Genomic DNA, 14,494 nt, shown 5'->3' on the forward strand with positions numbered 1-14,494 from the left:
ATAAATCATCTTACTTTGTGAGTTCATGATCTGAAAGCAGCTGCTTTAGATGCCTAGAGAGCAACTTCTTTTCCATAGACAGCCGAACCCAGGCTCTGGCCTTGCCAACATCCGTTTTGATCTCACTGATGTTCTGGATGTGCCTGAAAGAAAGATAAAAAAGACACTGCCCAGTATTTTCAAAATGTGACAACTCTTTTAAATCACGCTAGGCTGCGGAATGAATTTTGCCAAGAACGCAAAACAAGGCAAACTACTGGAAAAAAAGATAGGAGTCACCTAAGTATTCATCAGTACCTAAATTCCTTGCATATCTAGCTGAAAAATAACAAGAGACTGAAAAGGAAACATCTGCAATGCAGTGTCCTATTAACAAAGTTCTAAACCAGTCTCATTACCTACATGATTTAAGAATCATTCTGGAACTTATCACTGCAATATTTATGGTTCAGTGCTTTGGAAAATTAAATACAGTCTTTGCATGCTCAGTAGCAGCTTTTCTAACACACAAGTCATAAATAGTATATTTTGAAAGGACAAGTATGTCCCTTGAAAATCTTCAATTCACTTCTCCCTACCTAAAAAATTCAATGTTAGTAAGAAAAAGGAAGGAGAAGAAAAAAAAAAATCAAGTGTTTTTTTTTCTGATGTACTGAAAAAAAGCACACCTAACAAAAGTTAGTTACACATACTTATTCACACTGTAATACTCCATGTCAGACAAACCAATGCTTTAAAACAAGAACTTCTTTAAACAGCCTCCCTCACTGAGGAGCAAGAATGAGCTCAGAGCTATGCAACCAGCTTGGCAATGACTGGGAAAACACAAAAGCTACTCCCACATCTCTCTGGAAATAAGGCAATACAGAGTACTTACAAAAAGATGAAAAATGTGTCAGGCTACTTCTATATGCTAATAGCAGTGACAATTTAAAATCTATTCAGTATGAAACATGTTATTCTAAAGGTCAGCAAAAAAAGTCGCACTATACACCTTAAGATGATTTCCCACCTCTCATATGAAACATGCAGCTTTTTCTGTAGGGTATCCACATTATGCATAGAAATAAATGTGCAAGTCTCATAGGATTTTGTTTTGTTTTTAATAATTCCAACTAACCTCATATCCTGGATGAGAGAGATTCTAAGAGGTGACATGGCTGGGCTGGCATCTGACTTTCTCCTTTCTGAATCAAGAAGTATTCCTAAATTCAGAAGAGACTTTCTTGTTAACAGGAATCCATCTAAAGGTTTTTAAATCAATATTAAAAAGAAGTCAGTTATCACAAAATTGCATGTAGAAAGGGGTGGATTTATTAGACCCACACAAGTAACAGTCCCTGCCGCACTCTTCTGTTACTAGTGACTGAGAGCTTTGTGAAGATACTGTGGCATATTTCCATTTCAATCACATAACAATCTGATATGCTGCTACACAGATGGTGATGCAGATCAGCACACCATGAGCACCAACACATTAATGAGATTAGATTCAGCTGGAATTGGTATGATATCAAATGGCTTAAGAGATATACTAATCAACTCTTATTTTTTGAAGATGACCTTATTTCTACCCAGGTGATAAAACTGACTGGCACTACTAGAATACTGTGTTCCACAAGATACTTACTCAGTACACTGCACATCATATTCTTAACTAATCTATCATTCTCCACACTTTTCTAGAAAGCTACTATTATCTAAATGAGCACATTTTGTATTTTAACCAACATCACTTATCTTTCAAATCTCACTCCAGAATCAAGTTGTACAGTAAACAGTTTACCCTCATTCTCAAGCTAGCAAGCACAAGACTGTGATCCTCAACTTCAGTCTGATACACAAAACCAGTGTGGATAGGACATCAAGTGGCATTCAGGAGACCTTAACGCTTTCTAAATCATAGCTTTTGAATTCTTACAGGACTTTGCGCAGATTAGTAAGACTCAGCTGTCTGCCCACAACAACAACAACAAAATCCCCATCCCTTCCTCAAAACCATCTGACATATAAAAAAAAAAGTGTGTGGGGGGGGGGAGGAGAACAGTAGTGTTTTAAAATTACTTAACTACTTTAGAAATGAATGACCAATGGATTTTAGGTGCAATAATCTTTACTGCGATACTTGATATATCAAACATTCAAATATGATCCTTAAGTGCTTTTTTAAACACCTTTTCTACTACAGTAGGTCTACTGCACAGCTGGCTTTTAAGATGGAATGAGTAACTTCAGGATATATAAGACAATTTCGTATGCTTAAGTGTATTACCCCACCCACCCACCCCCAGCAATGATATGGGATGCTTTGTCATAGTTGACTGGAGAATCTTAGCCAGTCATGCAGTGACTACATGTCACATGGAGGATGACAAATCAGAGCAGATCGATTTTAAGGCCTATCTTTGAAACATCAGATATTAACCATTGCAGTAGTCTGATAAAAGTTCAAACTAGTGGGCTCAATCCAAACAGGTTCATTTTGCACAAAGTATCTTGAGACAATACACCAGGTCCACGTTAATTCTGAAGGAAACAGACTACTTTATCCAGTTATGTGGAGGAAGGACATTTCCAGTGAAACAGCTACTGCATGGTCCAAATTTGCAGATAGATCTCACTCGCAGTTTTTAATCAACTTCTTCCAGTAGAAGCCAATCTTACCTGAGGAACTGAAGCTGCCCGATGTAGTTTTTTTCTGTCTGTTTTCTAGGTAATGTAACAGATGAGACCACAAAGCAGATTTTCCCTAAAATTAAAAAAAATTAGTTGCTATTAAACACAAGATTCCACTTCAAAAGAAATCTATTAGCTGCTTTAAAAAAAAGTATATATTATCTCTGAAAGTGTCAGCCATAATAAAAGCTTGCTTTAATGCATGTTTTTCCCTATTAAAGTTAATGGCAAAAACAAAAACGAGAAACAAAAGTTGCAGGTGCTCAGGAGCTGGAAAGAGGATGAAATTGTAGAAAGAAAAGCAGTCAGATCTATTGGGATCTAATGATTCTGGTAACAGGACAAAGTCAGCTGAGCTTCTTTTCTCATAATTTATTAAGATGACAACAAAACACTTAAAGCCTTGTAAAACAGCATGTGTGAGTACAGCTCTCAATCCGATACTGTAACCTGAACTATATGTTCGTCCCTCCCTGCATCTCCAGCAGTGAACTGGCAAGAGATACAGAACCAGTCTGAGCAAACTATCTTATACTCAAACCAAAGTCTTGCACACCTATTCCCTTCAAGGTGATACAGGACTACAGAGGCATGCTGTCAATTTTCAGAACCTCAAAAGATCTCCCACAAGATCCTCAGGCAAAGGGCTTGCATGATTATAAACACAATGAGAAAAGAAAACCCAAAACACAGGCAGGACAATAAAAGCTTATCGGTAAGAATATTCTAACTCCGCACAGTATAAAAAAAAACAACTTACAAGTTAAAATTTGGAATGCAGTGTTTAGGCCATGATAAATCTGTAAAATGAGGTTAAAAGGTACACCTCACTCATTATGTTGCTTGCTTAAACCTCTGGTGGCTTAAACAGAAATTAAAAAAAAATTTTTCCCTGGTACGCTAAAAAGATTCTTGGATTCACTCTAAAATATTCTGCGTGATAAATCAAATGTCTGTAAAGCCACAGAAGGCATTAGTACTTGCACAGGGGCTCTCCAGCACGTTAACTGTAATGATTTACACAGGAAATTCATCAGTATTAGTTATCTTCCTCAGCTATTCTATTAACTGGAAATCCCAATAAAGCTTTAGTAATTCTGCTTTTCAGAAGAGCAGTCATGTTAAGAGGCCATATTTGTATTTTTAACTTTGCGCAAAAAGAAATCAAGACAGTAAAGCAAGAGCTGTCAATTCAGCACTCTCAATGTCATTTAAAAAACATTATCAGAACCTTATACTGGAAGTGCAGTAATTACAGTTCAACTCTGAAAATTAAAAAACAAAAACCCCAACAACAACAAACTTTCAAAGTCTAATGAGTTCTATCCTACAGTTCACTGAAGTTAACATAAAGAACTAATGGCCTTGGGGGACTTCTCCAAGACATTATATCTACCCAAATGAAGTGGCATGTCTCCAGAATACAAAGCCGAAAGCATCTGTTACATCTGCGCTGCAAGAAATTTATCTAAAATATGCATTTAGTGGCAAAGTTATAAAAAAATCCAGAGAAGCACTATGTCTTATGTGTGTATCTGACAGATCCAACATAGGAAGCCAAAGCGCGAGTCTTACAAAAACATAAAAAGAAAGCATGAATATATCAACCAGGGTACGGTTACAACAAAAACGTCATTTTGGGGAAGAAGCAGACAAACATGCACACGCACGCTCTAACGTTCAGCAGCTTGCTGCTGTGGCAAGCTGAACTGCAACAGGTCACAAAGCAGCAAAGGATCCTGCAGCAAACAGATGTCAACAATCATGATGAACGTAAGAACTCATGCAGCATATATCTGCCCGTTTCCTTTACCATCATGTTACTCTCCTTTAACTTCACGAAATAGCAATGATGATGCAAAGTGTATCTAAAAGGGAAAGGAAGACAGCCTAAGGAAAGCAGTGGGACAGAACAGGCAAGGGAACAACCAAGGCCTTCTGAAAGTTCAGACTACTTTGATCCTCAGACCCTATGTTCTACAACTGTACTGCAGCGGTCTGGGCAAAGAAAGGGCGCCAATTCATGTAGCTAATGTAGGCGGTAACAGGGTTCATCAGCAGGGAAGAGGTAAAAGCACGGATTGGTGGAAGGGAAGTCATCTTCATTACTATGGTCAATTGAGAAAGAAGAGTCTTCCTTGGCTCATTATTGAAAAATAAAATAAAATCAATGTATAAGGCAGCAGGCATTTGCATATTTAATAAAGGCCAGAGTACACAGAGAATTAGTAGTGCATTTTTACTGTGGATCATAGTATTAGATGCACTGCACTTCCTCCATCAGGCCTCTCTTTATTCTACCACAACAGACCATTCAGCACTGTTTGCCAACATCTGCAATCAATTCAAAGCATTAACCTTATGTAGGGTTGGCCGTCTGGTGGTCTGAAAGGCCCAAATCTGAGTTGAACCAGAGTATACTGATGCTCTGTCTTCTAAGATGAAAGCAGTACAGCTTCTATCCTAAGTGATATACAAGAGGGAAGGGAGAGAGTCATGATAAATCTTCACACAGAGAAACTACTACTACATAATTTGAAGGAGAACAGATTTAAAAAATGGGTGCTTGGGTGCTGGGGGACAGAGATACTGAACTACAGTTGCCTAGATTATGTACATTTATGCCTTGTTATTCCTTTGTACAAATAAGTAGGAAAGGATAAAAGCCTTCCACGCTCCATCTAATCCCACAAGCAACTCCAAAGAGAAGAGCAAAGGAAACAATCATTCCTTTCATATGAAAAGCAATTCCTCTAACTAGCAACCTTGTAAACATCACATAACTATCCCTACATCATTCAGAAAGAACTAAAGCAGCAAAGGTTTTACCTGTAGAAATAAAGTTATCCTTCCTGAGAAGGAATTTCCCACACCACATCCCATCAACTGCACCTTTACCGCAAACTGTCTTAAAGTCTATGTACCTACAATAACAAAAGTATTGAGAATACAGAAATAGGTTTATCATCTTTTTAAGAAAAAATAGGTTAAATGGAAGAAAATCTTCCAAACAGTTACCCGTTGGACACATCTGCATGTAAATTTGCACATACCCCTGAGCAAAAGGTGGAGATGGACAAGGAGGCAGTAACTGACATACAAATGGCTGGGGATGTACAAATATTTAACACATGCCTACACACACACACACACACACACACACTAGGTAACTTCTGGAAGCAGAGACAGGAAGGGCATAACATGACTTTTTAAAAGTACATTCTGCAACACACAGGCATATTTATTCCTCACCTGTTTGACCTGCAGACCGTGGCTCCATATCCTTTCTAAGAGATCACACAGACTGGCTATCAGGGTATTCTCTTCCACACCTGTGATATTCACCTCACCGTGACCTAGTTCCACTGCTTCTCGTCCCATTTTTTCAACCAGCATTCTCTTGGTCTCAAAAGGAACATGGCAAAAGAGTTATTCTTCATGCAGGAATGGCCAAGATCATTCATATTTTTTTAAATAACAAACAAGGAAGCAACAATAGTAACAATTTGGCAGAACAACTGAGCTTTATGTACACTGCATCCCCAAAGCTAGTGCAGGACTGCATTTCTTCTATCACTCTTCTTTTAAAGCCATGGCATCACCAGCATTGGTCACTCTACAGCCTCTTCCATCATTCTACCACGGGGCTTGCAAATGGGCACAGCCTGGAGAGAGAGCAATCCACATATATGGAAGAGCAGGGCACTATTTGACAAGCCAGAGGACTAAGCAGCAAGGCCCTGCATCAAAGGCCTTGGTTGTTTTTGAAGCCTCATGAGTGCCAGGTCAGGACAGTACACAATGGCCACCTTCTCCTAGAGGAGGTGAACATGCAGAATTGCTTCTGAGCAGCAGTAATACAAGGATACAGGGAGATCATGTCATGCCTGTGAGCTCCTGTTCTGTCAGAAGGCTATTTGCTTTTAAACTAAAACCACTCTGGAGTGAATATCAGGAGTTCTCCGATAAACCTGTCACAGAATTCATGTACTCTTTCATATTGGTCAAAAAAATCTCTCACTAACTCTTAAACTACAGTCTCCCAGTCACAATATATTCATCATACAGCTACCTGGAGGGGAAAAAATGACTAAGGGATCACTTCTCATCTCTCACTGTCCACCATCCTTCATCTTCGATGCTATCTAAAGTACGTCTCAAAGGATTAATATTCCCTTAACACACTTCCTTTAATTATGAGAAAAGCTCCTAGGTTTTCACCATTACCTCCTTTTTTGGAATACGCGCTCTTGTTGAAATGGTATAGTCTCATTAGGGGCAACTGAAACATACTAACAACATACATGGGCAGGAGGATGATAAAGACACACTAGAACATTCAGTCTTTTGTTTCTATCATTTTATATTCTCTGTCTTAAACCTGTTTGATAAAATTCCCATTCCTTGCAGGTTTTTTTTAAAATACGCATCTCTTCACTAATTCGTCACTATCATGGAAATAAATTGGATGTATGCATAAAGCAGAAATGGGGCGGGGGGGGGGGGGGATATTCAACTATGTTAGCCACAAAATAGTCCAAAAAGACTGGATATGAGGTGCAAGAGAGCAGAAACATTCTCCGTATATTACCTTATTTCGGCATTCCTTCAATAAGCCTTCTACAAACTTGCAGTTTGTTTGTGCAATTACTGAGGGAGAGAGGTTAGATAGTTTGGGTTGCCGAATAGTGCTGCCCAGATTCCTGGCTTCTTGGATATATTTCTGCATTGGAACAGAAAAAATTATAAATTCAGATAAAAGAGCAAGTGAAAAACCTTTGTACGTTACCAAATTGCAAACCCTACCTTTCCGACCCTCCCCAGTGCAATCATGAGGAATTAATCACATTATCTTTTAGAAGAGCCCCTCTTTTAAACCCAGGACAATATTGGGCCAAGACATTTTCACTGGAGTTCAAATTCCATTTACATTGTCTGACTAGCATTAGAGCACAGGTTCCTGAACATCACAAACACAATACAAATTGCCAAGGATATTTAGATGCATAGGGATTTAATTACTCCCTCCACCACTGAGAATATTCTTCCTATTTTTTCATATAAAATGCAAGCTTGTAATAATTACCTAGACCAAGACTATTCAAATGTCTGACTCTGGTCTGCATGTGGACTGCAAGAAAATACTTTGCCTGGAGCTTGACAAAATCCAAGACCTGTGCTATGCCCTGCATTTCTGAAGATCTGCTGTTTCTTACCATCTTCCCAGGCTTTCAGGAAGCAGTTGCAAAATGCTACTATAGCAGCTCTCGGCTGTGGACCATCTGCATTTTAGAGCAACATGATTTCCTGAACTCATGACATTTGGAAGAGCTGTACTGCTCCTCTTACTCCCACCGAAGAATTGCCATTGTTTTCACCTCAGGGACAAGAATTTGAAAAATGTTTTGAAAATCCAAGTGCCAACAGATTGGGGTTGGGGCATCGCTAGCCTTGAATAAGAGATAAAGGGAAAGGCCTGTACAGGCTCTGACAAAATACTCAAGATCAGTACATACTTCAGATTAGTAGGTAACCTCCCTAGCTGATACCGAAATAAGGATCAACTAAAAAGTCGGTGATTAGGATTTCATTTATCAAACAGAGTATGATCTTTGCAAAGAGGGAAAACCATACTTTCTCCATGAGTATGGCACTAAATAGCTATTATGTTATTTATGCTATTAACATCTACGCTATTAACATCTATGCTATGCATCTTTATCCAGAACTATGATTATAGTCATATTGTGCATTTGACATACCAGATAATGCTCTGACATAGATTTTATAGAGGGCCTGAAAGGCCAGTCATGCTGGTCCCAGTCTAAATACAATTGCAACTGAAGCTCTGACATGGAAATGTCCAGGTGCTGGCAGGACAAGTTGGTAGCAAAAAGCCAAACAGACCAGGTTAAGTGAAAGTGGTAAGCACGTATGAAGTGATAAAAGCAGGCATGCAAAACAGAAAAGGAGAAGAGTGAAGATATAATACAATGCAGAACTCCCAAACGTTCGACATAAAAATTCATAAAGAACGAAGCTGAAAGGGAACAAACAAATATGATGTTTAATCATTGAACTGGTGGGAACTCTGCCCTTCACTGGGCGCAAAGTTCGCAATTTAAAAGTCACTAAGCCTTAATGCCACAGATTTCTGTTGACTGTCCCAAAACCTCAATTTATCTAAAACTCACGACACTGCATTTTGTAACTACTGCCTCCTGCTCAACTCGACCCTCGTTGTTTATCTGCCCATCAGAAGGGCTCCCTCCCCATTCTTTCACACTTAATAGGAAAGTTTCCAGTTCACCTGGGGAGAAGGGACAATATTATTACAAACAATATTATGCAAAATCAAAACAGTGCAGCATAAAACTCTAAATATCAGCAGAAATTAATTTGACAATTGGTACCCTCACCTATGCATGTACGTGCAATTTTTATTCTTAAGAAATTTGCCTGGTGTGACGCAATAACTCCTACAGGATAATCAACTAGTGAATAGTCAGTTAAAAACAGAGACTAGAAATAGATTTCTGTATTTGTAGTCACTTAAAGTCTCGCAAGTTTACACATACTAAGCATCAAAATTGTTGAAAGCAATAATCAGGTTATGAATGAACACTTTTGCTTCTAAGTTTTTGAGTTATCTCAGCATAAGGAAAATGTCAAAGCCAGAAACTACTTGTAGATTTTTAAATTAGGCAGACTTTGTTTTTCTTCGTGGTTATAGATGACGTTTCACTTCAGCAGAATTTGTACAAGCAAGGGAGAAAACTCTGGAAATGAGTAAACTGGGAAGTGCAATTCAACTCATCCTTACGATAAAAGAATGATCTAGAAAAACAAAGATATTTCATTTTCAGAGCACCGTCCTCACAAACGAGATTACTTTAAGAATCCAAGTGAAACTTTTCTGAAGATTATTTAACAAGGCAAGAGAATACTGTCTTCAGTGAACAGCATACCCCAAAGTAAAGCTTTGGGGTAACAGTAACCAAGAGCAAATCCATTCTGATATTTTAAACCTGAATACTCTTAGAATTACCCTTAAATCAACACCCAATGTAACAGTTTGCAAAGTCACTGTCATACGATTCGGAAACAAACTGCGCTATAGTTAGTTCACATCACACAGACCTTTCCAAGCACCTTCACCACACAAAAAACAACCCTATCAGCTATAGGAGCACTGGTGAGAGAAGTGATCAGTTCAAAAGGTGGGTAAAGCAGCCTCAGAGCTGTGCCATGCCAATGCGGCCATGCTGTTCCAACACCCAACAAGTCTCTCTACACAGTGCTGGCCTGCACTCTAATAGACTGGACCTAAGCCTCCTGAGCAATGTTGCAATGATGCAGTGTTGGCCTGCCCCAAGTTTCTTGCTTTCACCGTGGATGCCTTCAACAGCTCAGAGTCAGAAAAAGTATTTACAAAGGGAAAACGTTTTGAATGCAAGGTCTGTTGTATAAGAAACATCAGAAAACTTAACACCTAAGGTTGTGCTGTATAAAGACAGGCAGACACACAAACCTGACAGTATGGGTGGGGTTCATACTCCCACCTTAGCATGAGGTCATGTGTCACCTTAGACTTCTTTTATGGTCCCCAGAAAGAAACAGGCAACTCCAAATGACAATTCTTTTGATTTTAGGATGAAATTAATCACTCTCTGGAGGTGCTTTTTCTTCCTCCAATAACTACAAAAGGAGCACAGGCTGACTAACTGAGACACAGGAAACAAATGGCTAAAAACTGTTAAGATTAACTCTACCCCCAACCCCTTTTTTTTAAAAAACATTTTAATGCATTTTATGACTTTTTCATCCAATTTTTTTATCCTTGGGTAGGGAATACGACTTGTGTTCCAAGCTGGTGTAAAAATAGCATACTTTTTAGAATTAGGGAACTAAGTTATTTCAGTCAACTAAGGATTAGGGATGTCATTTGTATCAAGTACAAATAAGAAGGAGCAGAGATGAACTGCAGGCAACTGCCTGGGCTTTTCATGAAGGTTGGAGAGTATTGCTTATGAAATAAAAAAAAATCAGATCTCTACAGTTGAACAGTTCTCACCTCTCTCTGGTCGTTGTCAAGACGCAGATGCTCTGTGTGTTGCTTCTGTCTGTCCTTTCGCCTCCACTGAGCAGGAGCGTTTCTCTTTGTCCATCTACAGATAGAACAATATCACTAAGCAGATATCAAGAGTTAGGTGAAGAGCAGTGGCAAACAAGAAGTTTCTATCTTATTGTTTATTGAACCTGCCAACTTCAAGCACGCCAGACACAGCATAACTGCAAACATGCGCAAAGAACCTCTGTAGAAGCAGCTATCCTTAGACAACCAAAGGATCTCACAGAAAATTAGGTCACATGCACTTGGTTTGTATTCTTCCCTTCTTTTATGATATCAAGTTACAATTTACACCTTCTTCCTCTTTCTTCAAAATTTTTATAAGATGCCCTAAAACATTCATTACCTCTTAAATGAGATCCAATAAGGAGATGTGCTTTTATATCAACTGTCCTTAGAAGTAACCTCAACTATAACCTCATCCACAATATAGCTTTCTTAGGTAAGTTTGCTTCTACGAGTCCAGATGTAGAAACCATCTTTCTGAATTTTTCCTCAGTTAAAAAAAAAAGTATATGTATGTATATATATACACACACACACACACACACATATATATGCTTTCTAGTATCTCAGTTTTAGTCCTATTCTCTAGATCTCTCCAAGATCCTACACCAGTCCTCCGAGCTTACTCACTTGTTGCTTGCCGGTCCAGTGGAAAGAACATCAGACTGAAGCTTGGGGAAAAATCCAAGTTCATACTTTCCTTGTCCAATTTTCATGTCCAGCAAGTGGGGGTGGACTGCAGTGTGATCGATTTTTGCTAGCCTTAGTTCAATAGCTTTCTCTGAAATAATAAGAGAATGAAATTCCTTTAATGTATTACTTAAACAGAAGTTATCTATAGTCAAAGATCCTCAACTAAAAGCAGATCTCAAATTTAAGAGAGGAGAAGGAAGCCTCCTGTTGATCCTAACAGGGGCGTGTTTACAAGAGTATGTTATACATGAAAGAACTGCCACCAAAAGGAGAAAAATGTTCACTCTCAAACTCAAACTGTATTTTCCCCCATAAAGCATGCAGAAAAAGAGAGCTGAATTATCCTTTACATGAATTTCATCTCATATAGGTTCCTATATAAAACTCCTCCAGCATGAGAGTTAGTTCCCCACTTAAGCATTACACCTCAGCTTCTTCGATCCAGTTCTTTGAGGTGTTAAAGAACTGGTTGCTACTTAACTTTAACCTAACATATACAACCAATAGCACCAACAAGTATAGTTGTATTTTCTTAAGTGTCAAAGAAAGTGGCTTATTATCCTTACCAGCCTCATCAATGGTTGTACATTTCTGATACATAGATGTACGCAGGGTTGGCGTCCTAACATTTAGCAGCCTAATTTTATCCACTCTAGAATCAAATACTCTCAAAATAGGGTCTTTATCATCTTCATCATGGCACATAATCTTATTGTCAATAAAAGATGCAAACATTTGGGTCTCCAGGAATCTTGAGAGGAAAGGCAAGTAAGGTTCAGGCTGGTCCGACAAGAAAGATGCCTAACAGACAACAAGAGATAAAAGAGCTTTTAGGAGTCTGCAGAGATATGACCAAAAAAGTACCAGTTTTTCTAATCAAGAACGTATTGAAGTGCTTTGGAGCCATTCAAAGCCTAGCTTTACTACACACACCAATTCCGTCTCTGAAACGGATAGCCTATGATAAAGCTTCATGACAATTACCTACTATAACACAATAGTTACCAAGCTGCGATAATTCCAGCAAACTGCAAAAACAATGTTGCACACGTAGGAAGAACTGCATCTTGTGTTTCCCTAAGAAAGGGCTAAGAATGTTTGCTACACATGTACATAAATGTTTTGTGGGATCACAGCTTCATTCATGAACATATTCAGCAATTCCTCTGGTACTCTTTTCACTAATATTTAATATAAATGTAGAGCTTAGCCATAAAGTGAGGTTAAGGTGTATGTTTTTCTACAGTATCCCTTATAGAGCATTTTTATCTCTCTTCACCTCCCAGTGTATGTGCATATTTGTTTCTCTGCATTTTTTTTTTTAAAGAGCGCATTGAAATTTAAGAACGAACTTACATTTTTTATAGCACTGTTTTCCATTTTCTGACCCAGTAAACAAAGTCCTAGGTTTGATTACTGTTTTAGTTTTTAAAATCGACTAATGTCTTCTTATTTCAACTTACTTTATCGAAGTTTTGCATCTGCTCCCTATTGGTAAACCAAGACTCCTTGTCCTGACTGGGTTGAATGACAAATACTTCATAATCTGCAAACATCTGTGTAAAGCGGTTGGCAAAAATTTCACGGATCTGAATATTCAGCTGGTAAATCTTGAACTCTTCTTCATCACACTGAATTTTAAGGTCCTTTTTGCTACTGGTCTCCTCTCGCACCTCCAGCTGAGCAAGGAAACAAAACAAAACACTGTATTGTTGCATTGTCAGGTATTCTGGGTATACAAGATCTAATCTGCCACTAAGCTGCTACTCCTCAAATCAATATTTTGACCCTCCTCCCATGCCTATCTAACAATTTCAAGCACTGCAATAAAAGCAGCAATACTAAAGACATTAGAAAAAACTTTATCTAAAAAAGGTTATCATTTCAATAAGCAGTCATATCCTACTTTAGTACTGGTTACACCAAACACATTAGAAATAAAAAAAACAAGCTAGGTAACATAAGCATACAAATGCCCACATATACCACATAACTTAATTCACTTTATTTTACCCTTTAATCATCTTAAAGGGTCTTAGGCATAAGGGTCTTAGGCTTTTCTTCTATCTCTGGGTATTAGGTAAGGATGTATTTCTTTCCGATGGAACAAAAATCCAGGTTTAGTATTGTTAAAATTTAATATACACCAGCTATGAAAACAGAGATGCATACCCAAAAGTTACACGTCCAGTAGCCAGTTTCCTGAAACTTAAGTTCCTTAGCAGCATAACACACAATTCATCACTACATAGCCCAAAGTAATCTTTTATGAAATAAAATGCATTTTCAGACGATATGTGGGCCAAGATTTAAAGAAATATGAGATTCAGATATTCAATTAATATCAATTTTGACAGGAATTGGGTGTCCAGGAAAAAAAGCCACAAGCATTCATGCACCATTCTGAACACTGTACTTATTTGATACTCCTGTCGCCATTATTATAAGAGGTGCTGCAGCACATAATGAGCTGTAATATGTGGTGCTCACAACATCTGCACAACGACGCAGCCATTGCAGCTGCCCCATGCTTCTTAAAGCACTTTGGTTATGCTAGTTGTCTGCAGTGCCTTGTACAAAGTCCAAGGCCAGCTCTGAACAGGCATCCTACAGGCATGCTCTCCAATAGAGAGAGCTGTGCTATTCAGCTATTGCCTCTAACTGCATCCCCCGAGTAGCACTTTGCCTATACGTTCCCCATTAATGGGGCTTTCGGTACTAAGCAGGATTTTTATCTAACCATTTGAAAAACAAATTTCGACAGAGTTATAATCTATTCAATCCAATCATCACACAAAGGCTAGTAAAATAGGACTTAAACTGTTCTCTACAGTGGAAGAGAGTACAGACTAGATAAGGCCTGAATGTGCAAAAACTTGCAAGAAAAAAAGACAACTTGCATTTCTCCCATCACTTCCCAATCCAATCAGCAAAAGAACAAAAGCTTCTTACCAATTTTCCCCTGAACAAGAAAATAATGCAAAAGAA

General features: G+C 38.4%; 1 protein-coding gene across 5 annotated transcripts in view; it reads right to left on the reverse strand.

Moving 5' to 3' along the window:
- Positions 1-14,494, reverse strand: part of DENND5A (DENN domain containing 5A) — a 69,618-nt gene that overhangs the window by 14,950 nt on the left and 40,174 nt on the right. For 3 of the 5 annotated variants that reach the window (XM_068945036.1, XM_068945035.1, XM_068945039.1), the window contains 10 exons: positions 12,970-13,185; positions 12,073-12,307; positions 11,444-11,594; positions 10,751-10,844; positions 7,268-7,399; positions 5,929-6,081; positions 5,035-5,139; positions 2,665-2,749; positions 1,121-1,205; positions 15-143 (listed from right to left, as the gene is read on the reverse strand). In XM_068945036.1, the coding sequence (XP_068801137.1) occupies positions 15-143; positions 1,121-1,205; positions 2,665-2,749; positions 5,035-5,139; positions 5,929-6,081; positions 7,268-7,399; positions 10,751-10,844; positions 11,444-11,594; positions 12,073-12,307; positions 12,970-13,185 (1,385 nt within the window). The remainder of the gene's footprint in view (positions 1-14; positions 144-1,120; positions 1,206-2,664; positions 2,750-5,034; positions 5,140-5,928; positions 6,082-7,267; positions 7,400-10,750; positions 10,845-11,443; positions 11,595-12,072; positions 12,308-12,969; positions 13,186-14,494) is intronic. The other 2 variants (XM_068945037.1, XM_068945038.1) reach the window with 1 other exon arrangement.

This window comes from Struthio camelus, chromosome 5 (assembly GCF_040807025.1).
Source record: "Struthio camelus isolate bStrCam1 chromosome 5, bStrCam1.hap1, whole genome shotgun sequence".
Lineage (NCBI taxonomy): Eukaryota > Metazoa > Chordata > Aves > Struthioniformes > Struthionidae > Struthio > Struthio camelus.